Source organism: Panthera tigris, chromosome A2 (assembly GCF_018350195.1).
Source record: "Panthera tigris isolate Pti1 chromosome A2, P.tigris_Pti1_mat1.1, whole genome shotgun sequence".
In the NCBI taxonomy this organism is placed as follows: domain Eukaryota; kingdom Metazoa; phylum Chordata; class Mammalia; order Carnivora; family Felidae; genus Panthera; species Panthera tigris.
Window position 1 is genome coordinate 115570219 of NC_056661.1, and position 18146 is coordinate 115588364.

An 18146-nucleotide genomic window follows, 5' to 3' on the forward strand; every position below is an offset into this window, starting at 1 on the left:
TTATTGTTTTTTTAAACATGTATATGTAAATATGTTTTGTAACAATTTTAATTATTACCAGATAGAGCCGAGAGCCTTTTAACCAACCCTTCTTTCAATCTTTCTGCTCTTTCCTAAGGGGTAACACCTGTTACACTTATATCTTTTCAGACTTATTCCTGTATATTAACATATTTGTACCTATGGAAAATACACAGTTTTGTGTACTTCATTTCTATAAATACCACACTTGTTTTTTTCCCACAGAAAAATGTGTTTTGGAGAGCATTTTCATGTTAGTACGTGAAAAACCATGTTCTTTTAAATGTTTGCACATTATTCATATAGGATGGATATTTACCCATTCTCTTCCGAAGTAACATTAAAGGTTGTTTCTGTTTTCTTCCTATGTTTTTGAATAATATCACCATGTGCATCCTAAAAAAATTGCCTCATTAGAAGCAGCATTACCAATTATGATTATCTTTTTCACTTGGGACAGTGAAGGTTTAAACTTTGAAAATCTTTATTAAAAACATTACTTGAATTCTAATAATAATGGCATGAAAAGGCTGGCAGTTCCCCTGTGCAAAAAGTAAATACAAAACTGGACAAAATCATCAAAAACAGCCATTTAGGAGTACTGGAAATTGACCAAAGGCAGTTAAAAAATTGATCTTGCACAACTGTTAGGGCTTGGGGTGAGAATAGTGTGAGTCTATGGCCTTCATGCCTGATATCTTCCCAGATAGATACCTTCCCAGATAGATACCTTCCTAGCACCCCTCTGCCCCTTCATTTGGTGAGAACTGAAGCTTTACCAGATTGGGTCTGACAGAAAACTAGCAGCTTTGCTTCCAGAACTGGGGGTGATGTGACTTAGGGAATGGGGGACTAAGAGGGAATACAGAAACCTGCGGCTTTGCTGGTGAAAAGTGGTAGCTTTGGTTAGAAACAAAGAAAACCTGCTGCCTTGCTGACAATGGTTTGGAGTGAGTAGTGGACCAATAGAAATTTCCCAGAGAAATCCTAGAAATGAGAGAGCCACAAAAGGGCTGAGATAAGCTCTCCATATAGCTCTGGTTGCCTGGGAAACTACATATGTGGAGGGGAGACCGAGGGAGTCTGGCAAAAAGTTCAAAGCAAGGGAGACTAGAGTCTAGGTTTGAATCCATTCCCCACTCTATATACAATCAACTGGCAGATGGTGGAAATCGTACAGGCTTGAGATGTTAAAAAAGACAACTCTGAAAAATAAAATGAATGCCCAGTTACTGTAATATATTAAAGATTCAGTTTTCAAGCAGAAACTTCTGGACATGGAAAAATAAAGGCAAGAAAGAAAAGCCAGGAAAATATGACCCATAATCAGGAAAAATAGTCAATGGAAAACGCACTCTGAGCTTGATGTTGGATTTAACAAAGACTTCAAATTGGCTATTTTAAACAGGTTCAGAGAATTATAGGACAGTTTGTTAATTTTCAATAATCTCAATAGAGAATTTAGAAAATAAGAACCAAATAGGAATTTAGATTCGAAAAGTACAGTAATTAAAAAATTAATTAGATGGGCTCAACAGCAGATTTGAGGTAGCAGAAAAAACATGAAGATAAGTAAAAGGTATTCAACCCAAAGGAGAAAGAGAAAAAGATGTTAAGAAAAGTAAACAGAGCTTCAGAGACCTTTGGGACAATGTCAAGCATTTCAACATGCATGTAATGTGATTTCCAGACAGGAAGAGGAGAAAGGGACAGGAAAAATATTTGGGGGCGCTTGGGTGGCTCTGTCAGTTAAGCGTCTGACTCTTGGTTTTGGCTCAGGTCATGATCTCATGGTTCATGAGTTTGAGCCCCACATCGGGTTCTGCACAGACAGTGTGGAGCTTGCTTGGGATTCTGTCTTTCTCCTTCTCTCTCTCTCTGCCCCTCCCGCATTCTCTATCTCTCCCTCAAAATAAATAAACTTTAAAAGAAAGAAAAAGGGGCACCAGGGTGGGTCAGTTGGTTGAGTGTATGACTTTGGCTCAAGTCATAATCTCATTGTCAGTGAGTTCAAGCCCCTCGTCGGTCTCTGTGCTGACAGCTCAGAGCCTGGAGCCTGCTTCAGATTCTGTGTCTCCCTCTCTCTCTGCCCCTCCCCCAGATTCTCCCAGAAATAAACATTAAAAAAAATTTTTGAAGAAATAAAGGCACCAAACCACCCCAAATTAGGTGGAAAATAGAACTCACAAAGGGTTCCAGTATGGTAGAATAAACATGCTATATCCTGTCTCTCCCAGTGAATGCATCTATAAAAACAGAACTGAATATAGGAGTATCTATTTATAGATTAAAGGGTGATAGTACCAGGCAGGTTGAGAAGACAACCAGGTATTTAAATACCACTGAATTTATGTTGAGTTTACTTTTGGTATCTCCTGAACTAGCCCCAAACCTGAAAGTTGGCATCAGAATGAACAGTGAGAACTTCCAAAACCTTCTAGTTCTGGCTTAAAGAACAAGATACTCAGAGTGCAGAAATCTCTTTTTTCTTATTCTGAGTTCTCTTGCCCCCCAGTCCCCAGGAAATCCTTTGGTAGCACTGTTGAAGCAGCTACAACAGCCAAGAAGACAGTAACTCCAAGGAAGGAAACCTTCCTCTTCTACTGAAGGAGCTGTGATTTTAGTAAGTACATGGCAGAGTAGGTTAAACAGAGCCCCTGATTTTTGGCTGGAGCATTGGTAAAGAGCATCCCAGAGAACTAGAAGTACCAGGCATATTTATGGAGAGGAAGTAGTCTAGAAAGGGACCCCTTAAAGTTGTTTATGCACTCCTGGACTCGCCCTTGAACTGTGCATGTGTCAATCTGAACCTAAAGAGCATACATAGATGTTGAGTACTGAAACGCTGATAGACTACCACCTAAGTCCCATGTTGCATATGTGGGACAGATCCAGATAACATTGTGAAAGTTTTGAACAGTTTCATAGTTTCTGATGATGTTAAAAATATACTGATCATGTGACCCAGCAATCTCCTAGATATTTACTGGGGAGAAATAACTTAAATTCATAAACAAGCATGGAAGACTAAACTAAAATGGCCATAGTACCTCAAAAGGTCAGAATCTGAGGCCTGCCCTCAACTGACTAAATTGCTTGCTAAAACAAAAATATCAACACTCTCCGTAAGTTTTCAGCAAGATTCAGTCTCATATGTTAAAATATACAGCATACATTCCAAAATTACTTGGCACGTTGACAACCAGGAAAATGTTCAACTCACATGTGCAAAGATAGACACAACACTGAGATGACACAGATGTGGGAATCACTTGAGAAAGACTTAAAGCAGTTATTATAAATATGCTATGACAACGGTGAGCTCTCTTGAAGCGAATGGAAATATAGAATGTCTCAGTAAAGAAATAGAAAACAATGGAAAATTTGAACTGAAAAACACAATAACAACTCATTGGACAATTACAATAGCAAAATGGAAATGACAAAGAATCCGTAAACTTAGAGATCAATAGAAATCTATCCAACCTCTGAACAAGAGAGAAAAAAAGTTTGAAAAAAATAATGAGCAGAGCTTCAGGGATCTGTGGGGTAATACCAGAAACTCTAACATTTTGTTTCATCAGACACCCAGAAGAAAAGAAGAAAGAATATGGTGCAGAAAAAACTATTTGAATGGTTGCTGAAAACTTCCAAATTTGGTGAAACGCATAAACCTATAGACTCAAGAGGTTCAACAAACCTCAGTTATCGATAAGTTCTATGAAATACATGCCCAGTCACATCATCAAACTGCTGGAAACAAGACAAAAAAAAAAAATACTGAAAGCAAAAACCACTAATAGATGAATGATTTAAATTCATGGGAATTTCTCATCAGAGATTATAAAGACCAGAAGGAAGTAAAACAGTTTTAAGCATGGTGGTAGGGAGGGGATATATCAGTCCAGAATTCCTTATTTAGTGAAAATATCTAGATGCTGCCTGTTTCTTATCTTTTTTTGTTTTGGAAGAGGACTTTTTTCTTAAAGCATTGCCCATAATAGGAAATTGTTTCTAGCAAGAGTGTTGGTGGAGCTAGAGAGTGTTATGCTAAGTGAAATAAGTCAATCAGAGAAAGACAAATACCATATGATTTCACTCATGTGCAATTTAAGAAACCAGTGACCATAGTGGTGGGGGGGTGCTGCGGATAGGGAATAGAGAGGCAAACCAAGAAACAGACTCTTAACTATAGAGAACAAACTGATGGTCACTGGAGGGGAGATGGGCTGGAGGATGGGTTAAATAGGTGATGGAGATCAAGGAGGGCACTTGTGATGAGCACTGGGTGTTGTATGGAAGTGATGAATCACTAAATTCTACACCTGAAACTAATATTACACTGCATGTTAACTGGAATTTAAATAAAAATTTGGAGGAAAAAAGTCTTTTCTAACTAAGAATGCCAGAAAGTTACACTAGCTGCTTTTATAAGACACTTGATTTATAATAGGGATATTGATAAGTTCTTTACAAATGGTAGTTCACTTTCATTTCTGAATTAAATTTATCAGACGATGACAAGGTGCAAAGTGGTCAGTTAAGATAATGAAATTAGGGAAACCCTCAACTATTTTTTTAAACCATGTTTTCAAGGTAGGAAAAAATATATTTAAATTGCTGTTATTGGGATTTGTTTTTCATTGACACTTTGAATAATTAGCAATAGTCACAATGAGAGATGAAGAGACTGAGTTACAGAATATTAGCCTGAGCAGAATATTTAGCGTTTACATGTTTTTAGTAGGTGAGTCATTTAATTTTGTTGAATAACCATATGAGCTGGATCATTGTCATTTATTTTTTACAGATAAGGAAATAAAGGTGCTGTTAGGTTTATTTTGATGCCACGTTGGAGGAAAAATGAGATTAGCATTCAGAATTTGGTTCTCTCTAAAACCACTCCTTTTGCTGCACAAGTTCTATGCATTTGTATTGATATGTCTTTATGAAGCAATTCATTATTATTGTAAAGATAATGAAATGAGGATCTCCTGATGGAAATGTAATTGATAGACCCTGTTTAAAAAACAGTTTCACAATATCTGACAATTGAAAAATCACATATCTTCTGAACTAGCAATTCTACTCTTAGTATTTACTCACTTATGGTACATACATTTATGTATATATGTATATGTGTATGGATATAGATCTGTAGATGCTGATTATAAATGATAACTGCAGAAAGTGGAAGCAACCTGTATATCTTTCAGTAGAGGACAGACTAAATAGATGTTGATGCATCTAGTGAAGTACTAGATATATTGGAAAGGGTGAGCTCCAATATGGAAAGATCACAAAGATATTAATAAAACAGTCACATTTGCATAAATAAAGGATATATTTAGGGGCGCCTGGGTGGCGCAGTCGGTTAAGCGTCCGACTTCAGCCAGGTCACGATCTCACAGTCCGTGAGTTCGAGCCCCGCGTCAGGCTTTGGGCTGATGGCTCGGAGCCTGGAGCCTGTTTCCGATTCTGTGTCTCCCTCTCTCTGCCCCTCCCCCGTTCATGCTCTGTCTCTCTCTGTCCCAAAAATAAAAAAAATAAAAAAAATAAAAATTTAAATACAGGCATAAATTTTGTCTAGAAGGCTAGAAAGCTCTTTGGAAGAGATTGTGTTAAATATTTCAACATAACTAAACTTTTACCACATACGTATGTACACATACGTGAACGTATTTTATGTATATATGTGTGTGCATGTATGTAATGTTTCTTTAAACTTATTTTGCATCAAAACTTTGACATTCTTACTCTGTTATCTTTTGGCATTCAATATTACCAGTAATAAATGGCATGGAAGTCTGATTATTGTTCCTTTTACACAACTCTTCTTTTGAGAAATACCCACTTACCCCCCATTTTTAATCCTCGGCATTGTGAGATGTCACTTAGATGTGGCCAGATCTGGATCTTTTTCATACAATCTGCTCTGTTCTTGGAAAGCCTTTCATTCTGAAGGTTTGCATGTCATTTAAACTCAGGGACGTTTTTTCCTATTGTTTGACAGCTATTTCCTCATCCTTGTCTTTGATCTTGTCTTATGAAACTCCTGATAGGCACTATTGGACTTGCTTATGTGTTTTTTCTCATGTTTTCATCTTCTGCATTTAGGACTTTATCTTCACTTGATTTTCCAGATTAGCACTTTTGACCTTAACAGTCTTATCATTTAGTCTACTGTTTGAGTTTTCTAAATTTGACAATATTTTTAATTGCCAGGAACTTTTTCTTATTCTCTAGATGCCCCATTTTCTCCTTCTTAGTTGCCTGTTCCTTTATGAATGCAGTAGTCTCTCATGTATCTCTGAGAATGCTAATAAAAATTAAAATTTTAAATTGTATTCTCAGCACCATCTGTTTCTCCTTAGTTGAGTTTGTTCAGCTTTGTCCACTGTCACTGATGTTTTCTTTAGATGTCTGGTGATCTTAGCAGTTGGTTTATATTGATAAATGAAGGACTAGGTTGATTAATCCAGAATATGTATCTACTGAGGATAACCTCTATAGTGTATAGGCTGTCCCCTGAACCTGCCCCACTCTCTCTGGAATGAGAGGGCTTGAGCAGGGGCTGAGTGGCGAGCCTCAGGCAGGCTTCTTGAGATTTGAAGGCAAAGAGCAGGTGAGCAAGCTAGGAACCCTCGGATAGCTAAATTGAGAGGGAAGAATTTACCCTGGAGATAAAACATATTAGTGCAAGCCTTTCTGTTGGAAGAACAGAAGGGGAGAAGATGGTACCACCTATAGATGTGTCAGAAAATGCAGTAAGGGGAACTTTCGGTTGTCATAATAACTGTAGAACACTATAGGCATTTGGCAGAGAACAATCCTGTGCCAAAAGTATTTTTTGTTCCTGAAATGCTAATAGTTTCCTGTTTCCTGAAACACTGTGTATTTGTGTATTCCCTCCTGTATCGTAGCCTTGCCTCCACCCCTTCTTCTTTAGAGTCCATTATGAAGAACTAGATTTACCTTGGCCTCCGTGCTTCTTTGTTCAGGTCCCAACATTTGTGTTAGGAACCCTTCCCATGCAGAACACCTACCCACTGTCTCTGTGAAGAAATGTATGGGTACTTAGGTTAAAATGTATGCTCTTGTGTATGGGATTCCTTATTTACCCTGTATGGTTGCCCCTTCACTGTGCCTGTGCTTTTGTTGACTTCAAGCTTAGATTTTCTCTAGGAATACTTTAGGAAATACAGCTTCATATAGATAAATAGGTAGATAATAGGTTTTAAAAAATTAATGTTAATTTTTGAGAGAGAGAAAGAGAGTGAGCATGAGTGGGGGAAGGCAGAGAGAGAGAGGGAGACAGAATCAGAAGCAGGCTCCAGGCTCTGAGCTATCTGCATAGAGCCCAATGTGGGTCTCGAACTCATGAACTGTGAGATTGTGACCTGAGCCGAAGTCAGATGCTTAACTGACTGAGCCACCCAGTCACCCCATTTTTTGTTTGTTTGTTTGTTTGTTTGTTTGTTTGTTTGTTTAGAGAGAGAGCACAAGTTGGGGAGAGGGGCAGGGGGAAGGAGAGAGAGAAAATCTTAAGCAGGCTCCATGCTCAGCATGGAACCTAATGTGGGGCTTGATCCCATGACCCTGGGATCATGACCTGAGCCAAAATCAAGAGTCGGAACTGTGATTCCTTCAGAGTGTTCTTATCACTATTGTGCTTTGTACACATGTTTACACATTTTGGTCTGCTAGTTTTCAGTTTTTTGGAGCAAAAATAGTATGTTTGTAGTCGCTTCAACATGTAACATCATACCTAGCCTATAAGCCTTTAGCTAATTTTGATTAAAGTAGCTGAGCACGTTCAAAGTTTTTTTTCTTTGATTTGGTATAACTGTAACTAAATTAGAATTTCAAGATATTAGTTTGAGAGCTAAAATATTGACAGCATATTATCATTTTATGGAAAACAATTGTTATTGACTTAACATTAATGATTTGCATGAACTCTGCTGTCATGGTTAAATTAGTTGTGTGGAAATACTGTGTCACAATTTAGTTGTAAAGAAACCTGATTTGGTCCAAACCTCAGTAGAAATTTGTCGTAGAAATATATTTTTAGAAAGAATTTTGATGCTCTGTTGCAACTACATGAGAAGTAGTCCAAATGACTTTTTAGATACCTCCTTTAAAAGTTTGATTAAACCTTTCCAAAAGCACATAGGAGGAGATTTTGTTTTTCATTTCAGGAATTCTATAAATTATCCAGGGTGGTTCTGCTGAAATAATTGTTGTTTTATCTATAAAATATAACAACAGAAATAAATTTTAACATGTTATGAAAACTTAACTTACGTGTCATATTTTTTTAACTTTTATTTATTTTGAGAGAGCGCACACAAGTGTGAGTGGGGGAGGGCCAGAGAGAGGAGAGAGAGAGAGAATCCCAAGCAGGCCCCACACTGTCAGTACAGAGTCTGATGTGGAGCTCAAACTCATGACCCATAAGATCATGATCTGAGCCAAAGTTGGATGCTTAGCCGACTGAGCCACCCAAACACCCCTTACCTGTCAAATTTTCAATGGGAAATCTAGTTTGTTGAGTTGAATGGGAGTGAATATACCACCAAGTGTGGTTACAGAAGGATTTTTTATCTTAAGACTCTAATCCTAATTTATTAAGGATAGCTCATTTAATTATAGTTCTAAAACTAGTTAGAAATGCTTACATAAAACAATTCTAAAGAGTTTTTGAAACAGAATATAGGTGGGTAAATTTATTTTTTATATTTACCTTACATACTGAATTATATTCTAGGAAGTTAGAAATATAGAGAAGGATTACTGAAAAAGCCATTTTAAGTAGACTAAGCATTGAAAGATACCATTTCTATCTTTATGGCTTATTATACAATTTGTGGAAAGTTAGTAGTTTTAAGGTTACTGCTTTGTAAACTACACCACATTTTGCCAATTCCAAGCAGTAGGCAGATATTTTGTTTATAAATAACAACACATAATTTAAAACTATTCTTGATTTTTTTTTTCTTTTGGTGTTTATTTTGAGAGCGAGAGAGAGAGCATGAGCTGGGGAGGGGCAGAGAGAGAGAGGGGGAGAGAATCCCAAGCAGGCTCTGTGCTGTCAGTGGTGAGCCCAATGCGGGCCTGATTCCACAACCCCGGGATCATGGCCTGAGCTGAAATCAAGAGTCAAATGCTTAACCAACTGAACCATACAGGCACCCCCTATTCTTGATTTTAGTAGGAGAAAAATGGTACATTTTTGTGACTGAAACTGTATTATGAAGAACGTAGGATGTACCAGACTGTGGGCTGGGAATATGGGTTTGAACAAAACAGATACAATTTCTATGCTAAATTAGAGTTTAGAAAAGAAATTGTACATTAAACCAATATCAAAGTACTTAATTATAGGTTTATCAGAGTTATAATGTATAGAATACTGTGAAAATATACGTTAGGAGAATTTATCCTAATTGGGGCAGCCAGGGACATAGAAATCCTGCTCCTAAAGGGTGAGTATGAATTAAGTACACAAAAGTGGTTGTGAATATGGGGTGGTAAGTGGAAGGAGGACTTTGCATCAGGACAGGGATAGGATTGATATAGCTAAAGCTATAAAGGATGGTGCAGATTGAATCTAGCAATGTATTACAGGCCATAAAATCTAGGTTTCAGTTAATTACACACAAACACACACATATACACAAGAGAGGCTCTTGTAGTCTGGACAAGAAATGATGATGGCTAGGACTCATGAGGGGGCGATGGAAAGAAGTTGTTATATTCCACAAGTATTTAGGAGGTAGAGCCTACCTTTGCTCTAAGTTAGTTTCTTTTTGTATTATTCCAATATTTTTTTGCTATTTTTTGTCCTGTTTTTTTTCTCTTTATTTTTGTAGGGCTTTACCTTTATTAATACTTTGCTACTACTTTAATAGAAGTTCTGAAGGGAAAGAATATAAACTCAAGTAGTTATTCTACCATATTTAACTGAACCCTACCCACACTGATTTGAAATGTCACCTTTAGCATATTAAATCCTGGGTAGCTCATCTCTTTCCTTTTTTTTTCTTTTCTTTTCTTTCATTTTTAATTTTTTAAAAGATTTTATTTCCTTTTTTTTACTTTATTTTTTAAAATTTAATTCATTTTTTAAATTTACATCCAGGTTAATTAGCATATAGTGCAACAGTGATTTCAGGAGTAGATTCCTTAATGCCCCTTACCCATTTAGCCCATCCTCCCTCCCACAACCCCTCCAGTAACCCTCTGTTCTCCATATTTAAGAGTCTTTTATGTTTTTATATTATTTTATAATGTTTTTATATTATTTTTGCTTCCCTTCCCTTATGTTCATCTGTTTTGTATCTTAAAGTCCTCATATGAGTGAAGTCGTATGATACTTGTCTTTCTCTAATTTCACTTAGCATAATACCCTCTCGTTCCATCCACGTAGTTGCAAATAGCAAGATTTCATTCTTTTTGATTGCTGAGTCATACTCTGTTGTACACACACACACACACACACACACACCCCACCTCTTCTTTATCTGTTCATCCATCAATGGACATTTGGGCTCTTTCCATCCTTTGGCTATTGTTGATAATGCTGCTATAAACATTGGGGTACATGTGTCCCTTCAGAACAGCACACCTGTATCCCTTGGATAAATACCTAGTAGTTCAATTGCTGGGTCGTAGGGTAATTCAATTTTTAATTTTATGAGGAACCTCCATACTGTTTTCCAGAGTGGCTGCAACCAGTTTACATTCCCAAGCTCATTTCTTTCAAGATTTGTCTGTTGCCATTGCTGTGTCAATACTGCACTATTTTAATTTATACTGTTTTTATACTTGATAATGCAGGTTACTCCTTTATATTTATGCTTTTGTTTTCTAAAATTATTGGCTACTTTTACCCATTTTCTCTTTCAAATAAATTTTGGAATAATTTTATTTAAAAAATCCTGTTGGGATTTCTATTACGATTTATTGATTTTTTTAAAGAAAAATTTGGAGAGAATTGACATTTTTATAGTATTAAATCTTCCTATCCCAGGACATGGTCTCTTCATTTATTTATTTTAAGCATTCTTCATTGTATTTTATAGTTTTTCTCATACCTATCTGGATGAAAATTTTTATTTTAGCATTTTTTACTATTTTTGCAAAATAGATTTTGTTGCTATTGTGAATGGGATCTCTTTTTTCCCTGCAATGATGTTTTCTAGTTGGTTATTACTATTAGGAAAGTTTTTTTTTTTTTCTTTATTGCTCTTATGTCTAGTCACTTAGCAAAACTCCTTTAACTTAAAACTCCTGACTTAAATAATTTTTTAGCTGGTTCCTTGAGACTTTTCCAAGTAGATAGTTAACATCTGTAGTTTTTTAAAATGTCATGTCTTAATACCTTGGTTAAAACTTACAATATAGCTTTGAAAAGTACTGGCCTGAGTGGGCATTCTGGTCTTATCTTTGACTTTAATGGTAAAGCCTTTGCCATTTCTCCATTAAGTATGATAGTTCATATAGATTCTGGTATAAAATGACTTTCTTCTATTCTTATTATGGTAGCAGTTTTCCATCAGGATTAGGTTTTTAATTTTATTTGATGTGCTGTGTTCAAAACATTGAGATGATAGGGTTTTCTTATACTGTGACAAATTACATTATATTTTTCTTAATGTTAAGTCATCTTTATATTACTAGGATAAAGTCTACTTGGCTATTGTTACTTTTTAAGACCTTGTTAGATTAAATTTGCTAGTATGTTGTTTAAGGTATTTGCATATATGCTCGTTAGTTTAATATATCATTTTTTTTTTTTTTTGAGTTTTGAAATCTGCATTGAAGTTGGAATGCTTTCAGTCCTTTCTATACTTTCTTTTAAAAATGTGAAGTAGCTCTTTCTTGAAGGTTTGATAGAATTTATTCTTATATCTCTCCTGGCCTGTGTCTTTTTAAGAAGGTAGATCTTTGAAAACCTTTTCAGTTTCTTCTATTATAATCTATTTCTATTTTTATCTTTTTCTCCTACACTTCTGTCATTGACATTTTCCAGGAAAAATCTCTACTTGACTAGATTTTAAAATAAAGTTGTTTATTACATTCTCTTTTTAATCTTCTTTTTGCCTGCAGTTACTTTCTCATTGCATCCCTAGTGTTACTTATGTCTTTTCTTAATCAGACTAGCCAAGCATTTATCTATTTTTATAGGTCTTTTGAAAGAGCCAGCTTATTGATCAAATTATGTTTTGTTTTTTATCGATTGCTGCTTTCCCTTTTATTAATTCCTTCTGTCTATTAATGAATTTCCCATCATCTTGTAAATTTTGGTCTTTGTGATCCACAGCAGGGTTTTTTTATGTTTTTCTTCTCATAAAGAAAATTTTTAGTGGGAGAATTTTTCAGTTTGATCTTCCTACACATTATAATTTCATCTTTTTTTCTTACTTTTACTCTTTCTCCTCCCCACTCCCCACCCCAGTAATTCTGTTTCTTTGGCAGTTAATGTTTCTGTTTGTTGAATTTGGTGAGTCATATTCATGCTGCTAGCTTTCGTAAGTGTTTGATGATTCTTGATTTGTTCATTTTTGTAATGGGATGATCTGGATTAAATATACTTTTCTCTTAAATAAGAATTCCATTTATATGTGTCATTGAATATATATGTCATATATGTCATAAATAAGAATTCCATTTATATATGTCATTGAATATATATATTCATATATTTATATGTGAATATATATATTCACTATATTTTTCTCTTAAATAAGAATTCCATTTGTATTTTTCATTGAATGTAGCTTCTGAATAAAGGGTCCATCCTATAGTGATTATGGAGGAGGAGTGGAACTTGTAGGAAACTTTTGAGTTTTGGGGTTTTCTTTTATCCCTGGAATCTCTGAGTAAAGGAGGACACTTTACTTCCCTGGCTCCCACTCAACTTTGCTAGGTCCCCACTATAGAGAGCTTCCTCTTTAATGTGTTAAGGTTTTACATACATTAGATTTGATAGGTTTAATTTATGTTTTAATATTTTATAGGGTTAATTTTCATTATTTTTTGTTACAATTTTCTCACAGTTCCTCATTTTTTCATATGCTTTGAGGATAATTTTGTTAAAAAGAACAATGGCATTTTTTGAATAGGTCATGTTATTAGATAACTAATTTATAAAGTCAGACCAATGAATTGATTTAGAGGAAACCATTCCCTCACACCATCCCATAGCATCCCAATACATGAGGGAGAAAGGGATTATGCCAGGTCAGAACATTATTCATTTTATTCATGATAGTATGAAATGAAAGTGTCAGAGCAAATCCTTGCATGTCAGGGAAGTTGTGTTAGTGTTTCCACATCCTGGTTTAACTGGAACACCAGGGTAGGTTGTTCCATATACACCTACTGCCTCACCAGTTTCTTCACCAGTTTCTGTCTGCCTACCCTACTAATCTACTCCAAGATGCCCAAAACCCAGATGGTTCTCATTCAGTCACGTAAAAAGGGGAATCCATGGAAGAGACCAAGTCCCTTCATCTCAACTCTCACCTTTGGGATTAGATAGCCTGGAACAAGGCAGACAAACTATGATCAAAACCAAGAAGGGGGGAAAAAAAAAGGAACAAGAAAAAAAGTGAGGACTTTTAAGGAAGCCTTGACAGGAATGTTAAAAATAACATCTGAATTCAACTCCAGAGAAAAGTGTTACCAAGGGAAAACAAAGTCTTAGTGGATGTTCTGAAACTGCCTATAAGAAGGGGTTGGGGAATGATCTCTAGGAGCTTGGGACTCAGTGAGGCTTTGGCTTCCAGTCTGAACCTGCCCAGCAAGCACACTGCAGTCTGTTTGGCTCAGTCTTCAATGAGAGTCCTTCAGCTCTATCAGAGTACTCCCCAGTGTGTTACATTGTCCTCAAAGTTCTGTAATTCAAGGAAGTGCTTGGCATGTTGACTCTTCTAACTGGAGAGGAGGTTTTTTACATGATGGCTGTTGGGGAGACTTTAGTTAGGTCTCTAGCTGCTGACTGTTGGTGTTGCAGACAGCTCCCAATTTGTGCCTTGACCATGGTGGGCCAGCTTGGTCAGGGTCTCCTGTTAGAGCAAGTACTCTCTCAGTACTTGCTACCAACCCATATCCCATAGTGGGCCATCTAGCCATCCAGCAGGAACAGGGTACCGCTGAGGGCTTCAAGTACTCCATGAAAGGAGTACTACTGATTCAAAGTTCTAGCAGGTGGGGGGGGGAGTTCTCACCCATAATGGAAGGGGGATACCAGCCTCAGCTTGAAACGGGATCTCATAGGCATGGATGGCATCCAGAGCTTTCATCCTGGTTAGATAGTTGTAACAATTCTGATTTCCTTGGGTTTCCATTGTACCAGCCTTGCATCATCATTCCCAAGGAGCTAGGGTTCATACTGCATATCATGAAGCCTGAATAGTGGAATATCGGGTAGAAGCATGGGTCCCAAAGGGACTTGAGGTCCTTTTCAAGATTTCCTTGTAAAGCACATGATTTGCTTTTTACCAAAACTGACAATGTATACCAGGTTCCTGTAGACATTCACTAGCACAACATTGCCCCAGGACAACCAGTTACTGCCAAACACTGTGGCCTCCCCAACCTGTGGAGAACTGCATTGGTTTTTCCCACTCCCCTGCCTCATTAGCCCAGGTTTCCTGGAACTCCCTGGCCATTTCCTTATTGGGGGGGGGGGGGGGGGGGACAAGCCAGACCTGGCCTGAAAACATGTGGGAGGGTCTGTTGCATTTTGATTAGAACTCCATTAAATGTACAAATTAGTTTGGGAATGTTTGACAACTTTATAACATTCAGCTTATCAGTTTCTGCAATAAAAGGGAAGGGGGCAGCAGAGATTTTGACATGGATTGCATTAAGTCTGTAGATCAGTTTGCCAATTTAGCAACATTAAGACTTCCAATACATGGAAATAAGGTATCTTTCTATTTATTTTAGTCTTCTTTAATTCTTTCAATGATGTTTTATAGTTACAGTGTATAAATCTTGCATTTCCTTTGTTGCATTTATTTGTAATTATTGTTTTAGTGCTCTTGTAAAAAGAATGTTTTCATAATGTCATTTTCAGATTATTCATCGTTAATATTTAGAAATACATTTGATTTTTGTATTTTCCGGTTGTATCCTGCAACAAAACATAACTTGCTGAACTCAGTAATTTTTTGTGTGTGTAGTTTAGGATTTTCTGTATACCAGGTATTATCATCTGCAACAATAGATAGTTTTACTTATTTCTTTCCAGTGTGGATGCCTTTTATTTCTTGCCTAAGTGCCCTGGCTGGAATCTCCACTATAATGTTGAATAGAAGTGGCAAGAGTAGACACACTTGCCTTGTTCCTGATCTTATGGGAAGGCATCCAGTCTTTCACCATTAAGTATCATGTTAGTTATAGATTCTTCATAAACACCTTTCATGAAGTTTGGAAATTTCCCTTCTGTTCCTGGTTTGTTGAATATTTTTATCATGAAAAGGGTTTGGATTTTGTCAAATGCTTTTTCTGTGCCTCTTGAGATACCATGTTTTTTTTTTTTTTGTTCTGTTAATACAGTGTATTACACTGATTGACTTTTATTTGTTGATGAACCACTCTTATATTCCTGGGATAAGTTGTACTTGGTCATGGTGTACAGTCCTTTTCATATGTGGCTGGATTTAGTTTGCCAGTATTATATTAAAGATTTGTGCATCTATATTTATAAAGGATATTGACTGTAATTTTCTTGTGATACTTTTTTGTGGATTTAGTATCAAGATCTTATAGAATAATTGGGAAGTATTCCCTCTATTTTTTTTTTTTTGAAGAGTTTGTGAAGTATTGTTTTAAATTCCTCTTTAAAGTCTGATAGAATTTACCAGTGAAACCATCTAATTCTGGGCTTATGGAAAGTTTGTATTAGTAATCCCATCTCTTTACTTTTTTATAGATCTATTAAAATTTTGTATTTCTTCTTGAGTAAGTTTTAAATTAAAAAAATATATAAAGCAACTGCAAAGTGGTAAGTATGTATAAGGTAGTCTGATAAAGCCCAAATGGCATACAAAAAACTGTCCTCATGGGAATTCAACTTGAAACTTACAGCATTTAACAACTCATTTTATTAAAACATAACTTTCCAAAAGAGTGTTAATTGTTAATGTCTTTTTATTTAAATTATTTTACATATATAAAATATATCTTATTTTATAATTATATTTCATAATGGCTTGTAATTTAAGTTTTTTTGGTTTTGTTTTGTTTTTTGCTTTTATCTTAGCAGCAATGCAGCAAGTGTTGGATAACCTTACAGAGCTGCCCTCATCTACAGGAGCAGAAGAAATAGACCTTATTTTCCTGAAGGGGATTATGGAGAATCCTATTGTAAAATCACTTGCTAAGGTATAGTGGTTTATTCATAAGATTACTCAATTAGTTTTAAAATTGTCTTTTCAGAAGTCTTTTTAGATATTACTAATTTAGGACTTGGTTGATATACCTTTTGCTTAGCAAATAGTAACACTTATCACATAATGAAATCATGCACACAAAAATTAGACCACTTTTGCCTCACCTGTGCAGACTTTTAATACAAGATAAAATGACTCTTAGTTTTAACCTAACACATTTAAAGTTTTAGGGAAATGGTAACAGAACCTGTGAAAAAGATCCTGGTGCTATCTCTGTTTCAAGAATAGCAAGATACTGATTTTCTTCTTTTACATTAGAACATGTACCTGTTTTTCATTCTGGTTCTTGACTTCCTATATCTAGTACTTTTTGATATCTTGTCTTTTCATGGCTAACCCTGATATTCTGAGTATTTTTTGTAATGAACTCTGTAGTTATGTCCTTAACTCATCCATAAATACACTTTTACAAGTATTTTTGGTCCAGTTTTATTTCATTTATACTATTTCCTGTATTAATTTTTATAAATATCACTAAAGCGTGGTGTATTAACTACTTCACAACCCAGCTCTCCCATTCTTTAGCATTCCCTCAAATAATTCTTGCTCTTGGGAACTCTGTGCCACATGTGCTCTCTGACCTGTCCTCCGTGTAGTCATCTTGTCTCTCCCTTTGCCTCTTGCACTCCTACCTAGTATGTTGATTTCACCCCCTCCCATAATCATTTTTTAACCACAGTCTCTTTTATTCTTTTTTTTTTATAATTTTTTGTTTAATGTTTGTTTTATCTTTGAGAGAGAGAGAGAGCACAAACAGGGGAGGGGCGGAGAGAGAAGGGTACAGAGAATTCAAAACAAGGTCCATGCTGACAGCAGAGGAGCCCCAGTGTGAGGCTCAAACTCTCATCTCACACCGTGAGATCATGACCTGAGCCGAAGTCGGATGCCTAAACGACTGAGCCACCCAGGTGCCATCTTTTTTTCTTCTAACTTGTATAAAATGATACTTTTACAAAATTGTCCATTTGTAAAAGTGAATTAATGATGCAGATCCTCATTGTATTCAGAACCTTACCCATTCTAAGATCCCATGATAAAAAGGCTTTGGCTCCTCCGTACAAACTAATCCATGTGTATATTACCCAACTGGAATTTAAATTTAGTAATTTTTTTTTATAGTATACCAATCCCAACCTTTTATTCTAACAAAATAAGGGTTAATGAGTTATGGCTTCTCCAACTCTATAATGTTTACAAAGCAAAATTTCTAAATAGGAAAAGAATTTGTAAAGTTAGTACCTGGAATTAACTTAAAGGAAAATAAAAACTTTATCACATTGAGCTGTCTTTCAATAAATACAAATTAAGAGTGTATTTAACAACTTGGGAAGATATAACAGGACTTCAGAGGAAATCAAACATTTGTTTCTTATAATTACACAACGAGAGATAGATTCAGAAACAATTTCAGTTAGTATTTCAAACTTGCTTTTACAACTTTATGGATATTATTTAAAATTTAAAAAATACTTTCATAAACATTAATGCCTATAATATAAAATTGGTAGCAGTTAATAGCTTCTTCCTTAGTCTGTCTATATAAATAATTGATGAACCAATTAATTTATCCCTATTCTGTAAAACTAAATGGTCAATGCATTTGATTTCAGATTTAGCATTTTTGAAAAAAAAATGACCCAAACATCTAAATACTTA

The 18146-nt window shown here is 35.7% G+C and overlaps 1 protein-coding gene across 11 annotated transcripts in view; it reads left to right on the forward strand.

Moving 5' to 3' along the window:
• Nucleotides 1-18146, forward strand: part of PALS2 (protein associated with LIN7 2, MAGUK family member) — a 113893-nt gene that overhangs the window by 30044 nt on the left and 65703 nt on the right. For 9 of the 11 annotated variants that reach the window (XR_006211719.1, XR_006211720.1, XR_006211721.1 and 6 more), the window contains one exon: nt 16304-16422. Coding sequence is in view for 8 of the 11 variants with exons in the window: in XM_042968334.1 (XP_042824268.1) it covers nt 16304-16422 (119 nt within the window). In the remaining 3 variants the exon portion in view is untranslated. Of the gene's footprint in view, nt 1-16300; nt 16423-18146 lie in introns of all 11 variants that reach the window. The other 2 variants (XM_042968392.1, XM_042968366.1) reach the window with 1 other exon arrangement.